This window comes from Primulina tabacum, chromosome 5 (assembly GCF_025594145.1).
Source record: "Primulina tabacum isolate GXHZ01 chromosome 5, ASM2559414v2, whole genome shotgun sequence".
In the NCBI taxonomy this organism is placed as follows: Eukaryota; Viridiplantae; Streptophyta; class Magnoliopsida; order Lamiales; family Gesneriaceae; genus Primulina; species Primulina tabacum.
In genome coordinates, this window is record NC_134554.1 from 6,008,523 (window position 1) to 6,025,692 (window position 17,170).

The 17,170-nt window shown below is 33.4% G+C and overlaps 1 protein-coding gene, 1 long non-coding RNA gene and 1 pseudogene across 2 annotated transcripts; all 3 read left to right on the top strand.

The window, feature by feature from the left end:
- The first annotated feature begins 3,076 nt into the window (after positions 1–3,076).
- LOC142547819 (uncharacterized) lies at positions 3,077–3,928 on the top strand. Its single transcript, XM_075656287.1, has one exon. It carries the CDS (start codon positions 3,077–3,079, stop codon positions 3,926–3,928), a length of 852 nt encoding a protein of 283 aa, XP_075512402.1.
- A 2,700-nt stretch (positions 3,929–6,628) lies between these two features.
- On the top strand, positions 6,629–7,369 carry LOC142545916 (uncharacterized). The gene is made up of 2 exons (XR_012820390.1): positions 6,629–7,175; positions 7,290–7,369. It is a non-coding gene; the product is annotated as an uncharacterized LOC142545916 (long non-coding RNA).
- Positions 7,370–10,976: 3,607 nt separating this feature from the next.
- LOC142545917 (L-ascorbate oxidase homolog) lies at positions 10,977–16,045 on the top strand (annotated as a pseudogene).
- The last annotated feature ends 1,125 nt before the right edge of the window (positions 16,046–17,170 follow it).

Below are 17,170 nucleotides of genomic sequence, written 5' to 3' on the forward strand. Positions count from 1 at the left end.
AGGCATACATTTTCGACTAAGGGCTCGAGGGTTTATAGTTGCCGAGAAAGATACAGGGAAATAGGATTGCATTTGTCGATCTTGATGCAGGGATGGCTTCTCAACTTGTTGCTATTAAGGTGATGAAGAGACTAAAATCAAGGTATAAAAATGGATACTAATGACGCCAAACATTCAAAGCGTGTGCCCAACATGCATTAACAATATCAATTGCTATTCCCTTACGTACTCAGTTTTAGTTTATGTATTACATTTTGTTGGAATGTCAAGTGAGCGACTCTTGTAATTTGAAGGTATGGAAATCTTTACAAAGAAGAAAGAACATAATGTGGAGCTCGAGCACATGCTGGTCCAAGGGGATGAATATGATGACAATGGTCCAAGGGAATGAATATGATGACATTATTTATAGTACTAGAGTTTTCCCTGCTGCACTCGGGCCGGGCTTTGGGCAGGGACTGCTGATGGACAAGGTGTTTTTGGTTTTCAACAAGGGGATAGCGAGGCAAGTGACAAATTATCAGAAATCGACTATATTCACGATTTTTATTGTCTAAATTTTTGTGAATTTATTAGATTAATGAGTTCTGGAAGGTATTGAGAGATCCATCAAAGAACCAAGCCAATACCAAATTGACTGTCAAAAACCAGAGACTGTTCTGCTCGACACCGGAGAAATGTTTTTGGCCTACGCTTGGACGGTACAGTAGTTTGATTACCTATTGTTTCAAAGAAAATATAAAAACAAAAGATGGTCTTCAATTCATAACTTTTGTTAGATTTTACTTTGATAATCTGGCAGACAGCAAGTCTGCCAATTCAAATGCTGAGGTTGGGGCAACTGGTCATTCTATCCGTGCCAGGAGGTCTGTAATCTATTCAAGTTTTTAACAGTAAAACTAAATCGAGGAATCATCTTTCTTGTAACTATACATATGACGGAAAATTCTCAGTTTTTACGTCAATGGCTGGAAGAACACTGAGGGAGGCAGTGAAAGAAACGCTGATATGTTCAGGAAATGGAGAATTTAACCATTTCACCGGGGCGTCAAGTGGATTCACAATGTCTTAGAGGGTTGCTTTAGCCTTAGAATCATCTTCTTTTAGCAGAAAACAAATGGATAACTCAAACAAATGCAATACATATGTTGTCATGAATAATAGGATATCCAAATAAAGTTCCCCGGCTTACCGTATATGTTTTATCTGATCAGATACACCAAGTATAATGAATTGATTAACTATGATATAAATGTGGTTGTGCTAAAAAGTAGAAATCTTATGATCGGGTTTCTATGTTACTGCTTTTTCACTAAAGACAATCATTTTTCTTTCTTCGGCCTGTGTCCTAAATCCCACGCCTCTTATTTGATAGAGATCACTTTTTCTGCACTCTTTAGTTTTTTTCAGACATTTTGCACTAGAAATTGTTGAATAGACATTGATCATTACTAACATCACTTCTAATATCACGAACATGTCGAGCCAAATCAGCGATAAAAAAGATTGAAAGTGTAAAAAGAAGAAAACTTAATGCAATAACACTTGTTTTTACTGATTAGAAAACCAAAAGCCAATTGAAACCAACTTGTAACATCCACGATGTTCAGACAATTACAACCTGTAGTCGAACTGAAATCCACCCACTGCAGCGGGGAGTATGTATTCTACATATCTTCTCCGGGGTGAAATTGTAAACACAAGATATTAGTGACAGTGTTCACTTATTTTTTCTTACATGTATTAACAAATCCCATGTTTTCAACGGTTGTTTGGTGAGAATAATAAATAAGTCCTAGACAGTTTGATACTCCTTTAAAACTATATATTGAGATGTTGTGCTGCGCTAATTGCAACATCTCGCCGCACGATTCTATGCATTTGAATCCTTTTTATCTGCAATTATCTTGAAATAAAATATATTGCGATGTTTAAGTTAAATATATAAGCATATATTCCAAGTGCTACCTTGTCTAACCATTTACTTGCAAAATCTGTCATGCCACCTCCTTGATAATTATATATTTAGACTTTTGTGTAGTAAATGCCAAAAGAAACCATTCTTGCGTTTACCAATCATAGCTAGCTAGCTAAAAAATCAACAAGCTTCGACTCCGATTGTAAATTGGCAAAAGTAAATTTAAAAACTTTGAGAAATGAATGAGATGCCTAAATTTTCCTTGACTAACAAATTTGCTTAAGTAGATTTTGGTAGTGTTTTTCATTAAATAAAAAAATTGTACTTTTTGTATTGTGAGAGATTTTTGTAAAGCCAACTAGTACAATGTTATACAATTAGGACTCACACTTTATACATACTTAATTATTATAAATATAAATATATCACACAATTTTTTGTATTTTTGTAATTGTATGTTTGTCGCTTTGTGATTTTAATATTTTTTGTTGTCAAATTTCAGTCTTAGTCTAATATCTTTTTTTTGGGCAATTTTACTCTTTTTTCGGATGTTAGGCTGATGTTGAATAAATGTGACGCTAATGCGTGTAGTGTCACATTAATACTTTCGATGAAAAATGACTAAATTTATAAAAAGCAAAAGATACAAGACTAATACTAAATTTGATAACATTGAGAATCAAAATCGCAAAGAAATAATCATACGAAATAAAATTCAATTTTTCCATAAAAAAAAAATCATCACTAAAAATTTTAAATGTTAATATAAGTTCTTAAAAATTCATGTATTAATTTATTAACCCCCAAAAAATTATATGTTGACAGTGAACAAAATTACAAATACATGATATATTTGAATAATTAGTATTATAAATGCAATTTGTATAGTGTTGAATGAATCCCGCAAATGATGGGGAGGCAAGGGGACAAGAGGAATTATAATATGATTCGTCATCAATATTCAATGTATTTCACACCAACACATCAATGATTGCAGATTTGATGTTGGAAAATGAAACATATAATTTAAAAAGTTAAGTGTACCCGTTTTGCAATCACATGCAAAGCAAATCCTACGTAGAGCCATTGTCCCACTATATATACAATCACAAAACCGACAAGAATTTTCAAGCTCGGGAGAAAGAAACAAGTTCAAAAATGGAGGTTTCACAATCTCCCTTTAGGTCCATTAGCTTGCCTTCAAGGCTACACCCCATTCATGCCACGAAATTTGAAGCTGAGTCAAGAAAGCTTAAATCTTGTTTTTCAAAAACAGTTCCCATTACCTCAGAAGCCTTTCAATCTGGTCTATCGGGCTTAGCAGATTTGTACAATTCTGTTGAGGAACTAACACATTACCATGCCGCTCAACAAGCACTTATCCGTCGACATCAACAGGATGAATGCACTGTGGGCTCGATCGAGTTGCTGGATTCTTGCAACGCTATAAAAGAGCTTGTTCAAATGATCAAAGATAATGTTCGATCCCTTCAATCAGCCCTGCGACGAAAGGGCTTGGAGAACTCCGGCATTCAAGAAGATGTAGCCAAATATTTTTGTTGCAGAATGAAAATGAAGAAAGATATAGGCAAGACCCTAAAAACACTCAAGAATTTGGAGAACAAGAATGGAGAAGGAAACTTTATTAGTGCTTTCGAAGAAGTGAGGGGGATCACTATTGTCATTTTCAAGTGTCTTCTAATATTCTTGTCTTGGCCGATGGCTAAGCACGGGGGTTGGAATTTGGTGGCAAAGTTGATGATAAAAAAATCAGCGGGTTCTAGCAGAGAATTTAACATGATTAGTGAAATGGGCAGTGTGGATGTCGCACTAAATTCCCTACAAGGAAGAATTGGAAATGGTGGGGCCAGGGTTCTTGACGCACAAATGATGCAAAGATTGAAAAATCTTGATTCTTGCCTTGAAGGTATTGAGTCAGGATTAGAAAGATTGTTTAGGCATTTACTTAGAAGTAGAGTCACACTTCTCAACATTCTCACCGACCAGTAAATTATAAGATCAAATTTTCGTGTTAATTATATCATGGTTTTTAGAACTACCAATTCTTGTACGTACGTACAATATGGTTTTATGTGAAGAAGATAAGATCAAATCAATCTCTATAATCCACTTGTTGTTTCTCGCAAATTTCATAAAATTGAATTATGAATTTAAATAATAATTTGTATAAACAATTGCCAATGTAACCGCTCAAACAAAAAAAAAAAAGGGGGGGTCGGAGATGGAGTATTCTATGTATGCCCGAAAGTAATACTCAAAGCACACATGCGTGCATCTAAATCGGTGGATATAAGGCAACAAAACAGGTTAATGAGAAGCTACAATGGAGTTAACCTCCAACCGCAGATTCAACGAATGATCAAAATATATAGGTTCCATGCTTGACCGTACGTGATATTTTTTGTCCTGGTTTAATAATGAAATTATTTTCCCGAACAACTCAAACTCTAGAAAAGTAGTTGAATCATGAAAGAGCCAACAACGTGAGGGTTTATTCCACCATTCAAACTTTTAAAAAATACATCATAAAAATTTAGATTTTTACATCCGAAGACATTACATGAAAATTTGCACCCCGCCAACTCCTGGTCTACGTACCATCCCCGGGCCGGATCCAGTCATGATAGTTTTCTTTTACAGTATATAATTACTCTAAAGCAATAAAAAGATTCTACAATATATAATTACGCATAATTTGAATAAATTTACCGATGCCGATACATCCAAAGAAATTAGTATTTTTCCATGCTACTCCAAAAAAATGTACTCAATCTTCAAAATCATTGGATCATGACTCTCTCCTGTGTAATGAGGGTTTCATTTCATTTTTCGATCCGATGATCCTAATTTTGCCTTTTTTATACTCTTATACAAAAAAAAAACTTTTAAAAATTAAAAAAAATATGTGTCGGATTTTGTTTACGGCAATGTACTAAAAATATGCGGTTTTTTGAGGTTTTAGAACATCTTGCTTTACGGTCACATGCACGGGCGGAGCCATGTGCTGCTCCACTCGGGCGATAGTCCGGCGACTTGTTTTTTTTCGATATTTTTTACACATAAAATTTTGTCTTATTTTTCAGTAGTTTGGGGCTCTAGTTGTCAATATTAACTCAACCATGATTTAGAAAATTATACCCTAAATAAAATGAAAACTTGACTCCGCCACTGGTCATACATGTAATCGCAATGCGCAAATATTACTTAATTCTGAATACGTACATCATGTGGGAGACAAAACCAACGGACATGATTTCTAGCTAAGTCGGGAGAGAGAGACATGATTCATTTTATTGTCCTTTCTTGTTTCTCTGTCTCAAGACAATATTATAAAATTAATTATGCCAGCTCAAGTACTCCACCCTCTGCGTAAAATGACCCAAAAAAAAAAGAAAAAAAGATATTACAGATCGTGATGACAAAATTTAATAATCTTTAACTGTACAACTATTTAACAACTCTAATTTGTACCAAAACTCAAATTTATCTTCAATCATGCACTCTGAAATAAATTTTTATATTACAATAATGTTTCTATTTTAGCAAATATCTGTATTCACATACTATTTTATCTTCAGTTTATTTAATTATAAACTTAATTATTTTAAGTAATTATAGCAAAGTATTAAATTGATAAATATGACTTTAAATTATATAAGCTAGTATCAAAACCAATTTAATTTACGTTACTATGATAAAGTTCTATTATATCATAACGGATAAGTTTAATTTCATTTAAGTATTTTATAAATATTAATGATTGAAAAATAATATTAAATCATAATTACTTATTTAAATCAAATTCATTAAAAATTCTAAATATTTATAAGTATGAAAAATTAAATCATAGATTAAAATAAATTTTTAATATAATGAAAATATTAAAAAAATGTGTTATTTGAAATTCATCTCTCAAATCATTCCCTCCAAATTAAACTAACCAATCCAAGCTCAACCTAATGGTTTAATATAATCAAATTGAATCAGATATTTAAAAAAAATTAAGACTCGAATTCAAAGGATCAAGCTTGTCATTGAGTTATGCAAACTGTTGTTCGAAATATATTTATTTTATATATAATATCTTATTAGTAAAATATCAAAGTTCACGAGCGTCGTATGTGAATTGCCTTCTTCTCTAAAGACAAGACAATTGATTCAAAGCTAGGCAATAGATATTGATAAATATTTTGCGAACAACGATAAAATTATGATAGAAGAAACAAATTGATATATTTGGATCTAGAAATTGATCAATCTATGAAGAAAAATGATAATAAAGAACTAAAAGAAGTGAATCAATATATCTCGTCGTGAATGAATTAGAGAAGAAGGTAATGATAATATATTATTTTTTAGTTGAGTTTATATTCTACGTGATTTATTTATTTTAATGAGCATCTTTATAACCCAAAAAAATCCTACTTCATTTGAGAGCTCAAATTTTTACTTTTGTCTCGGGCCTAAAAATTGTCAAGTACCGTACACGCGAACTACTGAAAAAAATAATGTTTGCTCGATTTTGACAAAAAAAATTCAAACAAGTTCAAGTTCAACTCAAATTTGAATATAATCGAATCAAATATTTCACAAAATACCCGAAAACTAGCTAGAGTCTGCATTTGCGCCTCTAATTAATACGACATCAAACCCAATTAGACGCCAATTTGGAAATAAATGATTACAAAAGAAAGCCCACATGGCTCAAAACCAAACCAGTCCAAACACATTTGGGCCAACTCTACAAATTGGTCTTAGTAGTGAGACCCAAAGTTTTCCCCGTTTGACCCCATTGAATTCCCTAGCCAAGTCGACGGGGGTGGATTCACATCAGTTCGGTCATGGCATCCTCGTCCTCGGCGCCCGCCAGCGGCGGCGGCGGCGGACCTAACCCTAGCGGGCGCGGAAGGTCTCTGGGCTTCTTCAAGACCGCCATGGAGAGAAATCCAAGCTTCATTCAATTCTTCGTGATGATAGGAATACTTCTGCTAAGCGCCAAGTCCCTAACCTAAAAGTATCGCATTCAGGAACTTACAGAGGGCATCGTCTTACTGGAATTAGAGCAAAAGGACCTCAAATCTGTATGAATCAGATCAAAAGCCTCCTCGCTGAAGCCGCTCTCGAGCCCACCAGCGCTTTTGCCGCGAGGCTTCGCCTCCTGTTCGGGGGTGAAAGTAATTGATGTAATTTTCATATCTTTAAATTGATCCCTGAATTTCATTTCATTAAGCCTGGGGTAAGTTATTGCTGCTCGATCATGTTTGTAATCGCATTGCTTCTTCTTTAAAATGGTGCTCAATCAAGAACTTTGGTATAGCAATTAGATTTATTTTCGACAATTTGATTGTAGGTTTTCTTTGATCTCTTTGAAGATAAAAGCACATATGGCTTAGAAATTGTGGCTGTGGTTCATTTTCACTGTATAACTTCTTCATTTGCTGCATTGTTACTGGAAGCATGAGTATCTTATAGCTAACCATAAATGAACGAAATACAAGCACTCGAAGTGAGTAAATATCTGACCTACTGTTAAGTAGTACTAGAACAAATACTTATTAATCTACTAGTAACAACAAGTGATCTATTATTTGGTACTTATTTTGAATTTACTATCCTTAAAATTTAAGGTTTTTTTTTAGAATACCTTGAGCTTTTAAAGTGCAGTAGCGGAGCCTCGTTAAGTCTTGCGTCGGGGCGCATGGCTCGTCGTCATGGGCATTTAGGGACCATGATAATGTGGGAAGGCTTGGAATGATTGATTGCAAGTGTATGCCTTAATAAATATGAACATTCATGAGATGTTTAACTTGCCTAGCCACAAGAAGCTATTCATCCCATGTAATTGATGTCGTTACAGTATTGCTTTTGCATTCAGCGCTAGGCTACTTGTGTCTTGGTTCTTATGGACCGAGTCACACGGGGTACGGACAGTAGACGGGGGACATCATCGAATGAAACTTTTGTATAGTTCGAAGCATACCGATCGTCCTAGGATAAATATCTCTTTTGATGCTAATTGTTTCATTTGGCTGTGAGCCATTTTTCTCCTTTTCTGTCAAGTAGTTGAGCGGGGACACAATGCTCCCATCCATTAGCTACATGAAAAATCTTTTTGTTTCTGGAAACCTTCTTTGATTATTTATCATTATGACGTTTATTGCAATGCTTGAACGTTGATGGATTCTGACGCGTTGTTTTGGTTGGTTCAACATTATGAAGTGTTGATATAAACTTTATTATAAAATAATAATAATAAAGTGATGTACATAAATGGAGAGGCAATTATTGCATTATTCACTGATCTGTAATCACGGCACATGCACCTCCCAAATTTACAAAATTATGATAATGATTGGGGATGGTGGTGGGAACATTTTTGCCAAAACTTCACGTTTTCACAAATTCATTTATCTGTTCCTTGTTCCTTTTTAATAAACACTAGCGGGTGGATACATTTATTAATTTATTGATTGATTAGGGAAATGGATGTTGAAAGTTAATGGGAGTTGGAGGAAATTTTAGAATTATATAATGTTGTATTTGAACCGATTGAAACCAATTTTTTTACCAAATTGGTTGATCCATTGACCTAATTTAATGCCCTCCCCAAAATTAACATGTTTTTCTCTGGCCAAATAGCCTCCCACTACTTTCCACCAATCATGCTCTAAAACAAGAGAGGCCTCATACACAGAAAATTTGGGGAACTGAATAAAAATAGATCAGAAGATTGATTAACTTGAGGGAAAAATTGGCTTCAATCTATTAATTAGAACCCATTACTTCCTAATGTTTTTGTAGCGTGCAAGACTTTATCTGGTCAACTTTCTTAAGTTTAGGAACTATTTTAGGATATAGTCCATCCTCCATTGGAGCAATTCTCCTCATATCTCATCACATTAGATCATGTATGTTTGTTCATATTTTAATAGAATTCGATCTCATGTGTCGATAATTCGAGGGCTAAAATTACACCACATCATAAGAGGAAAACACATGTAAAATAAAAAATCAGTATGTGAGATCCGAGATAAACTAAACTGGTTAAATCTATAAACTATAGAAATGAAAATGTATATTACTAAACCCTTCATTCATTTAAAAGAACGTCTATTAAACCTAAAAAAAAATAATAATTCTTCCGCTGTACTCATGTAAAGTACCGTAGAATATAAACATTCAGATTCCCACTGAAAAGTCTTTTAAATTTAGTAGTATGTGTTTTTTTTAATGCCAGGTTATCAGCTTCATTGCGAAAATTCTGACTTATTTGTAATTTAGTCTTTCCAATTTGAACAATTACTTTAGAATATAATATGGCCACATCAAGCAATTCCACTTTCTCGAATTTTTTATATATATCTTTTGAAATTCGGGGCAAAATGAGTATTTTACACGGACAACCCCCCATGACTCAAATTAAATATACAAGAAACTGACCAAGAAACTGTTCTGTTGGATACCGAACTAGGCAGGCACATTTACCGTAATGCGAATACACATGTCACGTAGTATTTGCCGCTGCTAGGAAGTGAAGACAAAAACTCTCACTTCACAGGCCACCAAGCACAATGCTTGTTTTGCCTTTGGACCAAATCTCCTAATTTACAATTAATTATTCGAGAAAAAAAACTCATCAACAGGTATCAAGAACACTCAGTTTTCCAAATAATCAAATCAAGAATATACAGCATGGTTTCGACATCACAACGAATTGCTGGCTTCGGCGGGGACCCGCCAAACGCGGTGTTAGCTCTTTTGACACTTGCGTGACTGTATTCACATTGAAATTCCCTGGAACTTCTTCCATTCTTTCTACCAGAAACAAAATTTTAAAAAAAATAAAAATAAAACAAACACTTTTCTAAAATTCTCTCCAAAACCACAAAAACAAGGCATGTGGGAGACCATTGGCCCTCCCTTTGTACTCATCATGGCCCCGATCGCCTCCACTGTATATTGAGTTCGTTTTTTCTTTTTAGCCATATCATTTCGTCTTGGACACATTCTTGAGTAAAGTTATATTAAATAGGAAGTTCAATGTTAAAACGAACGAAAAATTTAATAAACGGAGTTGCAAATTTGTATTGTCCTAACTAATTTACGTGTAAAAAGTTTGTTTACTTTTTTGTATTATTTTAATTATCTCAAGTCAAATATATGAGAAACATAATATAGAAAATATAATGAATTCCATCTTAACGTTTAGAAAATCTGTAGAAGTCTATATTGTGTTAAAAATAACATTACCAGAAATAATAAACTTACGTAAAGTCTTAAAAAGTCAAGTAGTACTCAACACCGAATTTTAAAAACTCTATAAAATCTACAGATTTTAAAAATTTTAATAGACTTTTTTTTTATATTTATAAATGTCAATAAAAAAATTTCTAAAAAGAGTATAGAAATTTTTTACTGCTATATAGAAATCAATAAAAATAGTCAATTCTACAAAATGTATAATTTATAAATAAAATTATTAAATTTCTGCAATAAATGCACCTCATAAATGCATGCACTTTTTGCATATTATATGCACAATGAGGTCAATAATAATTCTAATTTTTTTTTTCAGTTTCTGACTAAATTATCATTTTACTCTGAACTCCTTAATCTTGATCAACCACTGTTTCATTTGTTTTTTTAGAGTACTGCTAAATTGTAACTTCAAAATCATCTCAGCACCTACAGCCACTCACTCATCCACAACAAATGACCAATATCACATCCATATTCGGCCTCTGCTCGTTCCAAACCTCTCAATTCCCACGTTCATTTTTCATGAGAGAATTCTATTCATTTTTCATCAATATGAATATCTATATACATGAAAACCAAGTGTGACCTCTCGATCCTATCTTTGAGATAGTGCCCCAACACTTGATCCAATGATTGTTAGACGACACATGTATTTTTCATGTGATGTAATGCATGGTTTCACATAAAAAAAAAACTTGTACGGATACTACCATAAGGATAGAGTTCGAATAAATCGATTATGACTATCTTGAAAGATGACATGTGATTTACTCGTTTTTCCCTTTTACCATTAAATTCAATTTCCCGCAAGTTATAAAATTTTACCCTTTCATTTCACAGCTTAGCAAGCTAGGACACACTCTTAATTTATCTCCCTCACGCGCTTGACTTTTATTCGAAGCCGCTACACATATATCTGGACCGCACTTTAGTTTAACATGTCATAGTACCCCATCTTCCACTTTCCTCATTTATATACTCAACCCCAATCTAGCTAACAAGTAACAAACCACCCACAACGCTACTCTTCAAAAGTTCCATTTGTTTCTTCAACTATCTGCAGCACAAATCAATCAATATCTCTGCAAAAACCAAAAAAATAATGCAGCTGAGATTAGCTCTTTTGTGTCTGTTTTTCGCCATTGTTGCTGCAGAAAACCCCTACAGATTCTTCACGTGGAATGTCACTTATGGCACCATTTATCCTCTTGGCATCCCCCAACAGGTTCGCACTTTGATTTGCTTGCTTTATATAAAGATTAGATTTTTGAACTGTTTGCATGGTGTTGATGTATTAATCTTCGTGGGATTTGAATTTCTGTAGGCTATATTGATAAATGGGAAATTCCCAGGTCCTGAGATTTACTGTGTCACCAATGATAACATAATTGTCAACGTGTTTAACAGCTTAGACGAGCCTTTTCTCATCCACTGGTATGAATTAAACTCTTCCTCTCCATTATTTTTTTGCCCTTTTTGTATAATTTTCAAAATTTCATCAGTTTATATTGTAGAGTACTGCTTGTTTCAAAACCAATTATATCGTAATTGAACGAGACATCAACCTCCCAATATCAGTCTTTTGCCTCAGTTGATTCAATAAATCTAACCAGCTTGTGAAGATATGATTTAAGTTGTAGTGTAAAATTTTTTAAGACATGCATAAAAAGTTTAAAATAAAAAAAGTTGAAAGTTTAGAATATATATTATAATAATTGTATAATAATATGCCAACAGGGCTTGCTCCATGTTTATTTTTCAAGGGTACGAGGATCGAGGAGGATACCAAGAACACACTACTTTCAACAGTGACATTAATATTAACATTATAATTTTGAATTCTAATAAGTAATAATTAAATAGGTTTTTTTTTTTTTGCGAAATTATATGTAACAATTAGATCATCTTAATATCTTTAATGAAAAAAGTGCAAATCTAAGGCTAACATTTTCGGTTTATACTCGTAATTTATTGAACAAAAGTGATATATATTATTAAAATGAATTTAAGATATACATTTTATTTATATATAAATATAAAACATCAAATTAATTCAAGCGGGCTTTTTGAAATGTAGCGTTTCATTAGGGTTATAAGTTAAATAAAATCCTCAATTAGTTATGTACTTGAACCACTAAAAGATGTCGTCACTTTGATTTTACCTTACAATAAATTGATTTAGCTTTACGTATATATGTTTTCTTTTTGTAATTAACACACACACACAAATATATATATATATATATATATATATATATGCACCAACAAAATTAAAGGAGATTTTAAAGAGAGAATGATAGTCAAATTTAAAACTTGTGACGATTTTTAATGGTGGGAAATGGACTCACATAAATTAAATAAAGAAGCCACACATGGGTTGTTATCTCATAAAGTTTGTCAACAAACTCCACTGACCACCGCCTTCTCTTGAATTGCAATGAGAGAAAAAAGGAGGAGTCGATTTTTGGATTTATCCTTGTACTTGAAATTTTGATAAAATAGTTATTAACCTGAAGCAACGGAATATCATAGTATTGTGCAATGTTTTAAATCATGTGCATTCCGTGTGAAGTAGGACATTGATGATCAAACATATCAATTTATCGATCGATGAATCAAATAGTCCATAAATTTTGTCTAAGAAACGGAGTTTTTTTTTTCTGGTGAAATCCTTTTGATGTTCAAGTCAAATTACAGATTCATAGAATAATTTTGTAGCATAAATTTACCCTGGTTATCTAATGAATCACTGTATGTTGTCTGGCATATTCTTGAAAAACCAACTTATCAAGAAAACAAATATTGTATTAAAAATTTTGAATTAATCCAAAATGCGATTTTCATTCTTAAAACAAGAATTTTTAAAAAAAAAATGCAGGAATGGGATCCAAAACAGGAGGAATTCATTCGAAGATGGAGTGTATGGAACAACTTGCCCAATTCCTCCGGGAAAGAACTTCACATACATTCTTCAAATGAAAGATCAAGTTGGGAGTTTCTTTTACTTCCCATCTCTAGCATTTCACAAGGCCGCCGGGGGATTCGGAGCCATTCGGATTCTAAGCCGGCCTTTGATCCCGGTTCCTTTCGGACCTCCAGCCGACGATTACACTCTACTCATCGGAGATTGGTACAAAGCCAATCACACGGTAACCAAAACTCTATGACCAATTTTTTGAAAAGTAATCTACAGATTTATCAATTGGTTCTCATACGTTTTCAAATCATTATTGTTTACATTGGAAGTACCTCCACTCCTCTTTGATGTCAAAATTCCTACTTGTAGTGCATGTATTAATTGTTTTGATTAATGATTGGTCAGTGGTGGTGTAATTATGTATTGGATCGTGGACTTTTAAATTTTGCCTTATAAAAACCTATTGGGCCCCAATATATGTCATAGGCCTGTGTTTGGGCCAGCTACATATGGATAAATAGTGGGCCATAAAAAAATGCTAGTTAGTTGTTGGTTAACTACCTAGCCTACATCGTGAGCTGTACAAATTTTTTTAAGCTAAGCATGGAACCCCCATTATTTGCACCTGTAGTTAATTAATTTAAAATCAAGTATAACTGCAGTGGTGATGAACATGAAAAATTAATTTCATTGATTTTATTTATTATATTGACAATAATAATTAAAATTCGTGAGCCGAGTTATCTGTTTTCAAGCAATAATATTGTAAAAGTTTTTAATTTGACAATAATTGAACTCGAACATTTGGCGAGATGACTCGATTCATTTTACATTCCCGCGTTTGTAGGAACTCAAAAGAATCAATTAATGGTATCAGTTGCCATATATGATACTAACTTTGTTATTTTGCATGCAAACTATGCATTTTTATCCTTAACAATTCGTTCACAGGCATTGAAGGCAATTCTTGACAAGGGAAAAAAACTACCTTTTCCAGATGGAATTCTTATCAATGGCCGTGGCCCTAATGTTAGCTCTGTTACTGTTCAACAGGGTAAATTAATAACACAAAGATTATTCAGTGAAATTTATGTATTTATATTTCTTGATCTAACGATGGTAAACTCCCAATTCATATCAGGGAAAACATACCGTCTCAGGTTATGCAACGTTGGCTTGCAAAACTCACTCAATTTCCGGATCCAAGGGCACAAGATGAAGGTGGTGGAAGTAGAAGGAACACACACGATGCAAATTAGCTATTCCTCCCTTGATATTCATGTGGGACAATGCATGTCGGTTCTTGTAACGACTGATCAGCCACCTCAGGGATACTACATAGTCGCCTCGACCCGTTTCACCAGCTCCTATTATCGTTACAACCGGATTTCTTCTCTACGCAAGCTCGAATCGTCCCGCTTCTGGACCATTACCTGGTGGACCAACCACGGAGATCAATTGGTCCATTAACCAGGCACGTACTATCAGGTATATATATGTGTGTGTGTGCTTAACTTGTCTTTTATGACTGTATCGTTTCACTTTTTGGGGATGCCTGGAAATATAGTCAGTCTACAACATAATTGTTGATGTTTTGTTAAAATTTTAATTATTACAATCTCATTACTGTAAAATATTAATTAATTGCGACATTACATGTCTTTTTTCAAGGATGAAACTCAAATCTTATAATTGTTTCTGCAGGACTAATCTTACAGCGAGTGGACCAAGACCGAATCCACAAGGCTCGTATCATTACGGCATGATACCTGTCGCGAGAACCATCAGGCTTGCAAGCTCTGCAGGTCAGGTGAATGGCAAGCAAAGATATGCAATCAACAGCGTGTCCTTCGTGCCGGCCGACACTCCTCTGAAACTGGCCGACTACTACAAAATAAGTGGAGTTTATCGCGTCGGACGCATATCTGATGTACCCAATGGCGCAGGGATACATCTCGATACGTCGGTGCTCAACACAGACTATCGGTCATTCGTCGAAATAGTTTTTGAAAACTACGAAGATATCTTGCAGAGCTATCACCTCAATGGCTACTCCTTCTTTGTAGTTGGGTGAGCACCTTAACATAGAGTGTACACTCACACACACACACACACACACACACACATCCATACCTTGGTAGGGATAAGTGATCACACTGATTTGATCTAAAAATCAGAATGGATGGAGGGCAGTGGAGTTCAGCTAGTAGGAACCAGTACAATCTCCGTGATGCAGTCTCTCGTTGCACCGTTCAGGTAAGAAGACTCAGGAATTTTTATTTGAGAGAGCCAACGTCTCAATGGATATCTATGCAGTTCTAGAGTTACTATTTATGAAATTTCTTTTCTTTTCTTTTCTTTTCTTTTCTTTTTTTTAGTTTTGTTTTAAAGGGTCTTTTGGGTCCACGTCCAAATAAACGTGAGTCCTCGCGAAAACAACCTAAAAAATGTGGCCTAAACTTAGTTATTTGGGTTGTTGCAGGTATATCCTAAGTCCTGGACTGCGATTTACGTGGCACTGGACAATGTCGGAATGTGGAATCTGAGATCGGAGTACTGGGCTCGCCAATACTTGGGGCAACAGTTTTATCTGAGAGTGTACACCACTTCCACTTCGTTGAGAGATGAGTACCCGATCCCAAAGAATGCGCTTCTTTGCGGCAGGGCTAGCCGCCGGCGAACACGTCCCCTTACTATATATACCTAGTCTAGATACTATAGTTAAAGAACAAGCATGAGCTTTAAATTCCAGAAGAAGGAAGAAGTTGAGGCATTTTCTTGAAGCTATGGAAATGATGGCAATTGTACACTTTATTATGTTAATGACCTTACCTCAAGGTCACATTCTTTTAATTAATTGACTAGGGATGATGCATGTTATTACTTTTATGTTATTGTATAATAAAAGATTGTGAGTTTCCACAACTTCCACTACACTTTTATATCATCAATCACAAGTTTTGGCAAATCGAATTGCAATTTATGTTGTTTTTTAAGACCAACAAATTTTATTTCTATGATATTAAAAAATGTGATTTTAACAAAATGAACTTCATAAATTAATATACGATCCGTGAGATCGCATGACACAAATTTTTGTCTTAGAGAGGTTATTTTATCATCCATTAAATTTAAAGTATATATTATATATAAACTAGTATTTCACCTGTGCGATGCACGGGATAATATTATTAAAAATTAGTGAAAATGAATAAGTATTTAAATTGAAAAAATAATACAATTATAAAAAATAAAAATAAATACTATTTTTCGGTAATTTTAAAAAACTTTATTAAATACTACGCATGTTGATTAATTTTTTTGGCTAATAATCACTATCATATCTCAAAATTTTAGATTTTGTTAGCCTAAGACAGTGACATGATGTTTATCGTATTTAGTATATTGATGTGGACATCTAACCTTAATACAGATTTAATTATTTAATTTTCGAGAAGTTATATATTATTATTTTTTAACATGTGATAAAAAATTATTTTTAAATCACATTCAATAAAATTAATGAGAAATACTTTTTTAAAATTTCAGTAATTTCGTCTAAATCCTCATTCACAAAGAATTTTGTGACATGACACGTGTTTGACATATTTGAATGATAACAATAATTGTTTCACCAATATCTTTATCCAAATGGGTTGATATTGTATTTACAAAATCTCTTCATAAGCCTATTATTTCGAAAGAAAAATGAAACACGTGATCATAAGTAAATTATGTATAAATCAGAAATGTTATTTAATTAACATTTATTATGTGTATTCCAAAACAATGTCAATAATTTTATAAGATATCTTATAATAAGATGCTTACTTTCTTTAGAATTGGTTTAATCATTTCCATTACGGAATATTTTATACTATCATATATCCATAAACTTTGTAATATAGAAGAAAATTATCACATTAGTAATACGTAATAATTAAAATTTTGTACAAATAGATGAATAATATTTTTTTACTTCTCGATTATGAAATACAGATTTCAAAGTGTCTTGTTGTTCTCGTTGTTTCCATATGTAGGTAGTCCATAACAAC

Bases quoted from the DNA above. Each gene is read 5' to 3' on its own strand.
- LOC142547819 (XM_075656287.1), top strand. From the start codon at position 3,077: ATGGAGGTTTCACAATCTCCCTTTAGGTCCATTAGCTTGCCTTCAAGG.